Here is a 13501-nt window from a genome sequence, read left to right as displayed (position 1 = left end):
AAAGAAAGGATACTACTTCCTTTTGGTGTTTGAATTGGAAAAAGAATTAGAATTGTAACCACACTGGACTCTTCTCGCAAGACTGCAGAATATGTGTAAATGGATATCATTGGCAGAGTTCCAATACAAAACCATCTCTTATCTCTGGAATAAGCCCCTTCCCAAAGTGGTTTAAACTTGGTGGCTTGTGTTGTTACAGGGATCTGCTCAGCAGTGTAGACTCGTTTCTACGGCAGTGCTCATCTATTATTTTGCCAGAGAACGTTCTGCTATAATACTCCCTATCTTCTTCTCTTACCTTTTTTGAGCTTGCTTGCGACAGAGATCTTAAAATTACCAGACAATCGTAGTGTTCATTGGTTGCGGTAGGAACATTGGCTAAAGAACACAATTCAGTTCACTTTTTTATCCGATAACGGTAGTGTCCAAGCCACCTTGCACACTTATTGAGTAAACCTGTAGGGTACATGCTATCTTTCACCAACATAGATACAGTGTGACTATCAACCAAAGGGTTAACATATGCGACAAAATCACCTAGTATTTTTTTTTCTCTACTGAGATTTGAACGTGAGACTTCATGGTTCTCTACCAATTTCAATGACTAAGCTAACACCCTTAGGGTGCCACAATTGGATTCACTCTGCAGTACACTACTCCAAAAATGATAACTGTAACAGAACAGCTTAAGTAGGATTTCGTTCAAAACAACATTTGTCCAAGACATTGGATAATGATCCCGGAGCATTCAGATGTGAACTTTTTGCAGTCCAAATGCACCAGCCCCCAATTACAAGACACATTTTCTAGTTAATATTCACTCCCAAATATGCTACTCCCTAATTCCAGGACATTTCAAGTTCTTCCTTATCAGTAACCCAAATGTTAGTGGGAGCTAATCCAGCTTTGCATGATCGACTCACGTCCTCATGGGAGGATTCAATGACCTCCAGCTTGCCACACAGCAGAGGAAATGATCATCGACAAAACGAAGTAAAAGAGCTATCATAAATGCATCATACAGGAAAACTTCCTGTCAGCCGAATGTGGTCCAATGTACGTCGCAAACCATACTTATTTACGGCTGCATTAGCAGCTCTAAATCCTGCACCATATGCTGGAGAAGCATCATGAGCTATCTGGTGCATGAAAAACTCACCCAACTTATTCTCCACACCTGACTTTCCACCTTTCTTGGAATATGACCACGTTGAAGAGGATGACGCAGTGGATGTGGACGGCATATTTCTGGATCCAGGCATTACTTCTGATTCAAGCCACATCTGAGAAAGCACTTGGCAGATTCCTTCCTCCACCTCAGGGCTGAGATTACGGAACCCTGCAAATTTCAGTGAATACTATGGTCACTGTATATTCACTCAAAACTGAAATCAGATAGTATTAACCATCACGAAGTTTTGAAGATGAACCATGTAGCAAGCTTTCTTTGCTTGATTGCCTGTATTTGTAGAATCCTTGCCCCATACAGGCGCGGTCAAAAGACAGCAATCAAATTACCTTTTAGACGTAACCAGGCATGCATCAGTTCATGAGCAAGAATAGCACCGGTAAGTAATCTGCACATTGAAAGATAATGGTAAGTGTTTCTGGCCTTAACATGCTTTAGAATCCAATAGTAATATTAATGGACAACTACAAGTACACCATCATCACTTTGTCACAACCAGTATATACAGAGAGCGGGTAAAGGACAATATGTCTGCTCCATCCACTAAAAATGTAGATCAATGATTCTTTTCATCTGCTTCAAACTTCATTTCACAAAGCACATCCAAGAAAACTGTTTAGTTCATGTAGATACTCCTATGTCCTCCTCTTAAGAACCCTATATTTTTCTGGAGTACGCGTAGGCTGGAATCCAAAGAAAGAAAAAAAAAAAAAAAAGATATTTTGACACCCTACTGAGCAAACTACCCTAATACATGTTAAATTGAAATATTGAACTTAATGCTGTAGAAAGTTCTATTCTTATAATCCCTTATCTTTTGTGTCAATACCTTCTCTTTCCTTTTTCCTGAGTGTTGTGGGTTTTTTTTTTTAGAAGGGCCGGGGGGGGGGGGGGGGGGTGGGGAGGGGAGGGGGGGGGGCAATGCCACACGTTGGTAATCGTTTTCAACAATGAGGTCAGGAGAATAATTACATATATATATAAAAAAATATGTTACCTAGGAAGCCCGTATAAGACTAGGATAGCTGTAACTTCACATTTTCTAGTTAGCTTCTGAGGCTGTGTTCTGATTCCTATTAGTCCACGACCACCCATTCTCGGCCTTTTGAGTATCTGGATTTATTCAAATAAAATGTCATAGCAGGTATAGGACATTTCACTAGAAAGGATTATTCTAAGTGATTGAAGATCTTACACTGGTCACTGTCTGCTCTTCTGATAGGCATAGACCTCTGGTTTCAGGCATATGATGAAAACCCTAAAAGAAATTCCAGTCATAAATATTAGCAGACTGAAGAACAGAGAAAAATACAAGTAGAGATCATTCGTACATGCTTCTCCCCTTCGATGGCTTCATTAAGGGCTTGTCTTTCAACAAGCAGCATAGGGACTTGCTGATCTATTGCCATATTCATGCCTTCATAAAAGTCTCTAATGGCATGGTATAGTTGTTGACAGTCCCCAGTGTCCACAATGGCCGACTCCGTGCACTCTAAACATAAGCTCCGACCATCTCCAAGTGATACGTATCTTGTATTACATGACTTCAAGAAGATAAAGAAGCAATATAAATAACAAGCATATAAGTTGAATGAAAGGCAACCCAACATTTCCCATTATCTGAAATACCTACCTCGAGACGTTCACAACTACAGCATCGTTTGGTGTTATCATTCTCATGTGAAGGACAATATTTCTGGGACCAAAATGGATGGCATCTATACTCTATCAATCCAGCTCCATTTGTTGGGATCTGCAAATATGAGTGTTAGATGATTATTAGATGTATTATCCTGTAAGGAACAATGCTACCTTTGACAATGATTTGCTAATAGAAATTTACAAATTCATAATTTATCCACATGACTGACAAAAGATAGGATGACACTTTTGCCTTTCCGCACAGACATTAATAATACTGAAGCTGTTTTCTGATAAAAATAAACACATAATAGACAATTTGACTCCAAGGGCCTAAGATGTAAGTGGGAAAAAAGGGCAATGCTATTCACTACTCCCTCCGGTTCACAATAAGTGTCCAATTTGCTTTTAGCACGCCCATTAAGAAAATACTAAATTCTATACAAAAATACCTACTATGACTAAACTACCCCTAATTAAACATTTAATGTGAGGAGTAAGAAAACTTTTTAGGGATATGTACATAGGGGTTATTTTGTAAAAACAAATTGAATTCTTTCTTGATTACATAACTGGACACTTATTTTGAACCAAAATGAAAAAGTAAATTGGACACTTATTGTGAACCGGAGGGAGTAACTAAACATACTAGAGGGGCCTAAATCCCCAGATGGTGACCGAACAAAAACAATGAACCATATTTGGATTGAAATGAGCATCTTCCAGTAACAAAATCACACAGAGAAGCAGTGTATCCTTACAAATTGGTGGCACACTTCGCATTTGGGATGAGTCAGTTCCTTGAAGCATGACTTATGATATGAATTGTTCCCTGACAAAGAAAACTTGAATCAACAAAGAAAACCAATGAGCTAAACATGAGAATGGGTTCAAACACTTTTAGCTTGTACAAGACTTGCAGTTACATGGTTTAATATTTTATTTTCACATTTGGAAGAGGGTTCAAGTGTTGGAAGAAATGATTAACACCAAGGACACTATTGTACCTCGTACTCGGTAATTTGAAGACCACAGGCATGACAAAGAAAGCACTCTGGATGAAAGAATGTTCCCATGCATCCCAAATAATTGCCAGAGCCAATATCCCCATGGCAGCCACTACATTTTCTGCAAAGTAAACGCATTCTCATTATTTCTTTCATAGTCATGAAGAAATAGTTATAACATCATATAATGTTCATCTTCAAGACAAGTGTACATATGTATCAACTACATGTTTGGCTATGCAGCAGTTTATTACCACAGAGTAAGGAATTTGGATTTTCAGTACTCCAAAACAAAGATAAAATATACACAGTCGCTTTCTTTGAATAACATACATGTATTTTTTTTCTTTATAACCGAGAAATTCCGAAGTGCCAGTGGCACATAGTTTGAAGCTCAGTTGGATAATGGGCCCTTCTCTCTACCCTTCTCCACTTAAATACCAGGCTTTTGACTTATATGCATACATGTACTATAAAGTACAAACAGATCCAATCATCACCTGAAGTTTGAATTATGTATATATCACCAAAAACAAGGAATCGCTTGAATATTTCATGTGATAGCATTTAGCACGTCACAGTCCTCTATTTGAGCAAGCATCTGACAGAACATTGATCAACCTTTTCTGATTAATTACTTGGATCTGATGGCAAAAGAATTTACCAAAACAAAGGATGTTCAGCATCTTATGTAATAAATCCACCATAAGTGAAAAAGAAACAATTTTTTCTGTATTTTATCTTATATCTTGCTTCATTATCAGTGGATACAAAAGCTGCTTTGCTTGGTCAGAGACAGATGAATCAACTACAGTATGTTGACGGTCAGCATAAAAAATAGTCAAATTCTATAAAACAATCTTTAAATGAATATAAAGAACTCATATAGCCGACTTTTGGTTTGATGTAAAATTGATTGATTCACATTGTAGAAGATAACTGATAAAGTTAGTAAACCTTACTAACTAATATTGCACAAGCTAATAAATCTCTAACACCACTAGGACTCAGTCCCAAACTGGTTAGGGTTGGCTACATGAGTCCTCATTGACCATGTTACTCCATTTATATTATCTCATGCCAACTTTATGCAAATATAAATAAAAAGTATTAGGTTGTGATACCAATTGGTGAGTGTAATACCAAGGTGAACTGAGAAGGTGAATATCCATTGAACCGATAGCTAAAGAATTTTCTTTAGACGGTTTTGCCTAGCCTAGATTAACACGGCACACCTTACCAACAATTTGTCCGGTCTTTATCCAACAAGAATCTTTAAACTATGGTAATCACGCCTACTATGGTTTTCAATATTCTATAATCAATTAAGAATCAATCTCCCATAATTGAAGAAAGAAACAAGAGAGAAAAGTTAGAAAAAAAATATGTTATTTCAGCACACAATATTTTACAAGGATAAGAGAGTTCTGCCTCTCTGAAGAAAAGTCTTTTATTATAAATTTCTGATAGCTCTCTACAATTCTCACAAATCTCCACACATAAAATAAGCTATCAATATCCCTATTTATAATAGTATGAAACCTATTTCAACTAGAAACAGGAAAGTCTATTCCTATATTTATTCTAACTACAAATGCTATTTAGACATGAATTAAATAAATCAAATCCTAAATAATTAAGGTATCCTACTACAACTTTGAATTAGTTTTCCAACACTCTCTACAACAAATAAGCCTTATTAGTTGTAGAGAGACAGAATCCTTCTGACACTGATCCAATTTGATTGGACCGACACTAATACATTTTAAAAATGTGAGCTAAAAGCTCAACTGATGTACAACCTAAAAGTCAAAAAGCACAACTAATGAGACACTTTAAAATGCACCAACAATGACCACTTATTTTGACATGAACTACTAAAACACTAACCATTAAAGTCCACTAACTTTACATAGTGGAAAATTTCAGCCATGAAAGACAAAAAAGCTAGTGAACGTTGGTGGTTGGTGCTTTAGTCCATGTCAAAATAAGTGGTGCCAAATCTAACTCCCATATAATATTGTTGGTCTTATAGATATTTTATAAAACTTATCTTTCACTTTGGTAGGCATCCTTCTATCACATAACACCCTTGTAACACTTCCCCATTTCAACCATACGACTTTGATTCTATTTATAACATCTTCATCTATCATTTCAGTCTCCTGAAACAACGAGTCTAAATATCTGAACTGTTTGCAGTTAGGCATTGCGATCCCATCGAATTTCACCTATTTCACTCTTCTTTTATTGGCTAAACTTGTAGCGCATATATTCATTCTTACTTCTACTTATAAATCCTCACTCTCTAAAATGCTTTTCCACAGTTCAAGATGTTGTTGACACTCTCATTGTTTTCGTCAATTAGCACGATGTCCTCCGCAAATAGCATATAACAGGTGACCTCCTCTTGTATTATATTGTGCTGGTTAGCTTTTCCATAACTAGGATAAACAAGCATGGTCAATGTCGATCCCTGGTGTAATTAATTTCTATCATTTAATGAAATTTCATGAAAGCAATTTTGTTTTAAGTGGCAAGGTAGACCTAAAACCAAATGTAGGGAAATTGTCTCGAAAGATTTGCAATCTCTCAAAATTCCAACGGTTTTAGCGAGGAACATAAGAAAATGAAGCAAAAGATTCATATAGGCGATACCAACTAGTTGGATTAATGCTTAATCATATCGGTACATTTCCATTAAAGCCGGTGTTCGGCAAAACTCCAAAAGTCTTTTTTTGTTTGTTTAATGATTTGTGTCTCCGAGTAAGGATAAATGTGATATATAAAGAACCTTTACTATTAGAGAACCCCTAATTTGTCTTAAACATAAATTATTGAATATTGGAATGAAATGGATCCAAATGAAGGAGAATTAATAAAGAGGATTCATATAACCGACTCAACTAGCTTCGGGTTCAGGGATAATAGTTGATTTGTATTGTCATTTCAAGTTACCAAATCAATAATTCCAATAAAATAATGTTTACCAATTTTAGGAAAACTTTTTGGTTTATAAATTATTAGAAAAAAGATAATAGATTGTGCACTATATTTTGAATTTTAAAAGTTTTGAATGAGTAAGTATATTTTGATTTTGATTATAAATTAATAGAAAAAAAAAGTGATGGAGTAAATAAAATAAAAATCGAAAATAGTACACATTTTGGGTAATGTTGAAAGAATATAAAACTAAAAAATATCATGCTTTTATAAGTTTCCAAGTTTCTCATCTCCGACGATATAATGCAAAAATCAAAATCTCAATCTTGTAAACATAAAACAATTACCTACAACCTCTGGCATTGTAATCCCGAGGGGCGTGTGAAGGAGCATGTGGAGGAGGATATGAGGACGAGTTAATGTTATCATGGAGTGATCTTGCTAGGTCTTCATCTTTCCCAGTTCCCTGTCGTCTTTGTCCTATGAAAAAGAGCAACACACTCACAGTGATATATTAAATTCAACAAACAAGTAATCACTCTAAAAGATTGTTGAAGGAAAAGAATAGAACATGCTCCACAGGCTTGTAAAATATAAATAAATACCATTTGGTCTCTTCGAATCTTTGGCTAGAGAGCGTGCAACTGATCGATCTAGTTCCTCTTTCTCTTTACTGGCTCTAGAGTGATCGTCCTGTTAACTTTTAAAATGCATTAGCAAACCATTCCATCAAAGAAGATATGCAGTTCAACATAGAAATACTCCCCCTCCCCCCATCCCCCAAAACAAAAATGAAGAAGAAGTTAGTTATGGCTTAATATCAGTTTGATGATACAGTTAATCAATTATCTAAACTTGAGAGTGGAAGAATGTAAAAGCCTTTTCTTTTTCTAATTCTAGTTGGAACTATATCTTGAAGAACTTCAAGAACTTGGCTAGATATCGTCAGCAATCAATTTGCATGATACTTAATTTACATATGATCAGCTTTTCAAGTCATCTTGAATGCCGTTAATTGTTGTAATAATAAAATTCATTGGCTAGAAAGGTAAAATGAAGAACACAAGTACATCAAGTAACTATCCATATTCCAGTCTTTGAATGACATAAGCTAGCTAATTATATGGGGTATGTCTTTAAACGAAAATGGAATTATGGCTACAGACTTGAATATAAGAGATCAAAGTAGCAGATATAAATATTTAACCAGCATTCTGTTTAAACATTACAATACACATAGGTTCTTTACCAATATATCCAAACTAACTATTTCTATTCTGAATGAAGAAGAATTTTGCTTTTAGTAATTCTCTACCCGAGAAAAGCTTTTATCTGTAGTAATCCATAATCCAAAACATGAACAAGAAAGTTACCAGTGGTCTGAGTGGAGGGCGCCTAACCATGTTATCCTCCTCTCCAAAAAACTGTGGTCGTCCAGCTGGCACACTCCTATTGGCTGAGCCACCCTTGAAAAGCTTACTAAGCCATCTCATAAACCTTGACTTCCTCTCTGCGTATCAAGAAACAACAGAGTGATCTTCTTAGAATTATTATACAAACCATCCCAAATACTCAAAAAGGATTACACTTTATATAGCTTCGAGCCCAATTAAGAAGTAGTGAAAAATTACCAAATGTGAAAGGCTGATTGACACTTGAAGAAGACATGGCATGAAGACAGAGAAATTATAGTTTTTCTGGGATTTGGAGAAAGTCCTTGAAAAGGACTAAGAGAAAGAGGGAGAGGGGGAGCGAAGAAGAATGGCATCATTGTTGAAAAGGCTAAGAGAGAGGAGAATATGTGAGATTCTTGGCTTGAGGGAAAGAAATGAAAGACTAATCGAATTGGGGAATCTGCTGAGGCGGATTTTAGATGGAAAGGGAAAAAGGTAAACTGGCAGTTCCGATTTTGAACGGCTCAGACAAGTGGTGGGGGTGCTACTGAGAGTGTAGCTTCGAGAAGAATATATATATATATATATATATATATCCCGGAGAATTTCTTCTTCCTGTTTCAGAATTTGGTTTCCGCGGTAAAGGATGTCCCTTTTAACCACTGTGTCCTCACCTCCCTTTCTTGTAAAGTAAAATGTCAAAAAAGAAAGAAAGTTACATTGGTAGTGACACACAATTAGGGTGTGTTTGGTACTGAGGAAAATTTCCTGAAATTTGAAAATAGGTGGTGTTTTTACATATTTTTAGGTGCAGAAAATATTTTTGAAAAATAATACTTTCTCCGTTTCAGTTTAAATGAGGTAGTGTTTGATTTGACACAAAGTTTAAGAAAGAAAAGAAGACTTTTGAAATATGTGGCCTTAAAACCTTAAGGGGTAACAGCTTTGTGGGGCCATAATATTTGTGTAGCTATAAAAGCTTTCCATTAAGGGTAAAGTGAGTAAAATGAAAAGTTCAAAGTTAAATTATTTCTATATAGAATATGTCATTCTTTCGGGAACGGACTAATAAGAAAAGTGTGTCATCTAAATTGAAAAAGAGGAAGTATAATTTAGACAAATACTTGGGAGACAAAATATGTAAGGATGCGGAAGGGTGATAGGTCAGGTTTAGGGGCCGGGGTTGCGGTGGGAGATGGCGGGTGGTGGGTTGTTGGTGGGGATTGGGGTGGAGGTGGAGAGTGGGGTGGGGGTTTGGGGTGTTGGGGCTAAGGGTGGAGGGCGGTTATCTATTTCGAGTACAGATAATGAGGGATGCTGATTTGACCATCCAACATCGCAAGTCAAAGCTAGGCCGGCCACAGCTTGAGGCTTGAGGTTCCTATCGTGCCACTCTTTTTATGGATCATTGTCAATATATGAATGGTTGCTTGGTATGTTTGATCCACACTTCGAAAAAGTAAAAACGTAAGAATAAAGTATATTTAAAAAAAAGTACTTAAGGAGTGAGAAAGAAAAACTTGATTAAGAAATTAAATTGGGTCGAATATTTTAGTAGAGCAACGTCTAAAAAAGTTCATTACTATCTCGGCCAAATATATAGATTGCCCCTTAAACTTGTTAGAATTTTTCATTTAAATACTTAAACTAAGTTTTATCCCTATTGAACCCCCGGAATTGTGCCAATTAGACACGTTTTACTGACATGGCAGAGTATGTGTGCAACACTCATTTTGAGGCGTCAGACCAATATCTTGTAGCAAAATATTTTGTTCTCCTTCTTCCTTACTTTCTTTCCCTCCTACCATCTTCCACCACCATCTGCCACCCTTCGTCTTCCCATCTAGTAGGGGGAAAAGGAACGAATGTAGATCCACAAAAACAAAATAGAAAATACTCTTTCATTCATCATTTCCTTCTCTCTTTTTTGTTGGTGTCAAATCCTTAACAGTTAAGCTTAGAATTTTTTTGTTCATGCTGGAACATCCACCATTTATCTTAATTACAACTCCTGAACAACTATCACTGTCCAGTGATTTCTTTCCAAGGTTCACATTCACCATCGAAGAAATTCCCAACATTATATAGGGTAAAATCAGTCTATAATAAATGGTATTTTACCCTATAATGAATGGTCGAATGATAGTATGACACGTGGAACCGAAGACAGATAAAAAAAAATCGAGTAACAACCAGTATCGGTAATAACAACTACAATTAACATCGGGTAAACACGAAGGGAGTATGGTCAACGACAGCAAATCGTATATTTGCCATCAGATATCATTCAATGAAGAATATCTTTCGAAATTAAGTGGGCAATCATTGTAGAGAATATTTGCATTCAGAGCTTGTCGTTACATATTCATCAATGACTCCTTTATTATTATTATTTAAGTCGGGCTTTATACAAGGATCTTGTTTCCCTAGGTATAACTATAAATAGCAGACCCAGCAGCCATAGTAACACACGAAATTTTTGGCAAAACATATGTTGTATTCCATTCTCGTTCTCAATTAAACGACTTTATTTGCTCTTTTACGTTGTTCTCATTTCTGTCCTCAAAGACGTTGTTCTCGGAGCCAGGATTGTCGTCTTCTTCAATTTTAATCGCTAGATCTTATTTTTAATATTATTTATTTAAAACTTTTTGGATCAAATCAGTTCACTTATCTGTAAAGCATGTAACAAATTCAACTGTACCGTTTTACGGGTAAACGGTTTGGCGCCCACTGTGGGGCTTAGACAATTGCGTAATTGCTTTGATTCTCACATTTGTTACTAACTTGTTTGATTTTTTCCTTAGAAATAAATCGAAAATGGCAGCTAATGATGTCAACATCTCACACAATGTTGAGGGACACGAAAATTTGCCTCAACATGAGGATTCAATCAGCGACACCCGTAACTAAGGGGAAAAGGCAACCCCGGTTCATGAAGGGCTATCTCTCGGGCATGTACGGGAGCCAACTCCCGATGACGCAGAAGAGGAACATATTACGGAAACAATAAGAATCCTAAGAGAAAAACAGAAAGCCATCATGGGCCACCTTTCAAGGCAGGATCAGGTGATGACGGAGTTGAAGCAAGCGTTATCAGGCGCTTTCAACAACGCAAACGGAAGGGGCCTAGTTCCTCTCAGTGTTCCTACAAATCGAACGACTCAAAGAGTTGATAACAATACCCCAAGGGGTGAGGTCAGTTTCGACGGTCCTGGGGGGACCGGTAGCGGATGTGGTAACGATAAAGGTAGTGATCCCTTCAAAACCGAGCTCATGAGATTTATGAGGGAAATAAATGAATGGATCCATCAAAATGCGAAGGAGTTTCATGCCCAAATGGATCTGATTTCGGGAGCACCACCGGCTTTGAAGGGCCCAGATTCGAAAAAATACACTCGATTGTCGTTTAAATCGAGTGCAGCACCGGAGTTAATTCCAAAAAGGTTCAAATTTCGGATATACCAAAATACGATGGGACTTCAAATTCGCACGAGCACATCACAACATACACCACGACTGTAAATATAACGATTTGGCTCAACATGAGATCGAATAGGTCTTGCTGAAGAAGTTTCGCGAAACCTTCACAAAGGGAGCCTTGACATGGTATTCACTATTACCCGAGCATTCAATTGACTCTTTTGAAATGCTTGCAGATTCATTCAAAAAGGCGCATGCTGGGGCAAGGAAGGTCCAAGCCAGGAAGGCGAACATATTTAGGATCGCGCAAGATGAGTCCGAATTACTGAGAGAGTTTTTGATAAGGTTCCAGAAAGAAAGGATGTTGCTACCGGTCGTACCAAATGAGTGTGCAGCGGAGGCGCTCACAAAGGGTTTGAATCCGAGGAGCTCTGACGCCTCCCGAAAGCTGAAGGAAAGCCTGCTCGAATTCCAAGCGATCACATGGGCGGATGTCCATAATCGTTATGAGTCGAAAATAAGGATAGAAGACGATAAACTCGTGTTCTCTACATCAACCAAGGGACGGGATCGAGACAAGAACCAGGATAAGTTCAAAGTGATTTCAATGTGAATTGGCAACCTTCTAAAGGTCATTTCTTGCCTTACAAGAGAACCAAAGGACACGGCAACAAAAGGTTCCAATCCTCGGATAGGTTTGCTCCCAATAGAAGAACTGACCGTGGCCGGAACAATAGATTGTTACAAGAAAAAGAGGTATCGGGGGCCCGAGATTCCACATATCCTAGGTTTTCGGATTACATTTTCAACATTAGTGTAGTGGAGTTGGTATCAGAGATAAGGAATATCAAAGAAGCATGATTCCTGAAGCTAATTAGATCCGATCCTAGCCAGAGGGATCCTAAATTATGGTGTGAATATCATGGAACTCACAACCACAGAACTGGGGACTACCGGCATCTGCGTGAAGAGTTGGCGACGTTGTTGAAAAATGTCCATCTCAGGGAGTTCTGAGCAACCGTGCCAAGAACAATTACGGTCGTCGCTGCGACAATGCGAAGCCTTCGAAGATAACAGAAGACCCTCCTCGGTTAGCTATCAATATGATTTTTGGAGGGAATGAAATTAATGGTGTAACCTTCTCGGTGGCCAAGAAAATAAAGATATCAGTAACCCACAACAAGAAACTCCGGGAAGTCACAAAAGATGACATCACCTTCACGGAGGAAGACGCCGACGAATTTCTTCTGCCACAGAATGACGCCCTGGTAATTTCTCTCAATGTCTTAGATTTCAAGATTAAGCGTGTTTTGATTGACCCAGGAAGCTCAGCCAACATCATTCAATGGAGAGTGTTGGAACAAGCAAAGTAAACCGGAAGCATCATTCCGGCAATAAAACTCCTCACTGGGTTCAACTTGGCAAATGTGACAACCCGAGGAGAAATCCTGCTGCCCACGAATGCCGAAGGGGTAACCAAGACCACCTTATTTGAAGTAGTAGACGGCGACAAGGGTTACAACATAATTCTTAGAAGGCCGTGGATACATGAGATGAAGGTTGTGCCCTCAACATATCATCAATTGTTCAAATTCCCGACCTCAAAAGGAATCAAGAAGATAAGAGGAGATCAACCGGCAGCAAGAGGGATGAACACAATGTCCATTTCCAGCAGCAAAGGGAAGGAGCCCAGCAAATAGCAATTTCCAAAACCGACGCCTTCTCCTTTGACCAATGATGATAAAGGCGAGGAGTCGTTGGAATCCCACCAGGTGCCGAGATACTTTCAGGTACCGGAGGAGACAAACGCAACCAAGTCCATTGTAGAAGAACTCGAGTAAGTAGCTTTGTTCGAAGAATTCTTGGAAAGGAAGTTTCACTTGGGAACACGACTCAATCCTGAC

The 13501-nt window shown here is 37.8% G+C and overlaps 1 protein-coding gene across 1 annotated transcript; it reads right to left on the bottom strand.

Moving 5' to 3' along the window:
• Positions 1 to 77: 77 nt before the first annotated feature.
• Positions 78 to 8803, bottom strand: LOC109206191 (protein DA1-related 2-like). Its single transcript, XM_019368989.1, has 12 exons — positions 8412 to 8803; positions 8154 to 8290; positions 7386 to 7473; positions 7128 to 7260; positions 3838 to 3958; positions 3592 to 3675; positions 2823 to 2942; positions 2521 to 2733; positions 2385 to 2447; positions 2187 to 2302; positions 1519 to 1577; positions 78 to 1339 (listed from the first exon to the last, which is right to left on the bottom strand). The coding sequence occupies exons 1-12, from the start codon at positions 8446 to 8448 to the stop codon at positions 1017 to 1019; spliced, it is 1494 nt and encodes a 497-aa protein (XP_019224534.1). The 5' UTR covers positions 8449 to 8803; the 3' UTR covers positions 78 to 1016.
• Positions 8804 to 13501: the final 4698 nt, after the last annotated feature.

Source organism: Nicotiana attenuata, unplaced genomic scaffold (genome assembly GCF_001879085.1).
Source record: "Nicotiana attenuata strain UT unplaced genomic scaffold, NIATTr2, whole genome shotgun sequence".
In the NCBI taxonomy this organism is placed as follows: domain Eukaryota; kingdom Viridiplantae; phylum Streptophyta; class Magnoliopsida; order Solanales; family Solanaceae; genus Nicotiana; species Nicotiana attenuata.
Note: the sequence above shows the minus strand (reverse complement) of the source record. Positions and strands in the feature narration are given on the sequence as shown.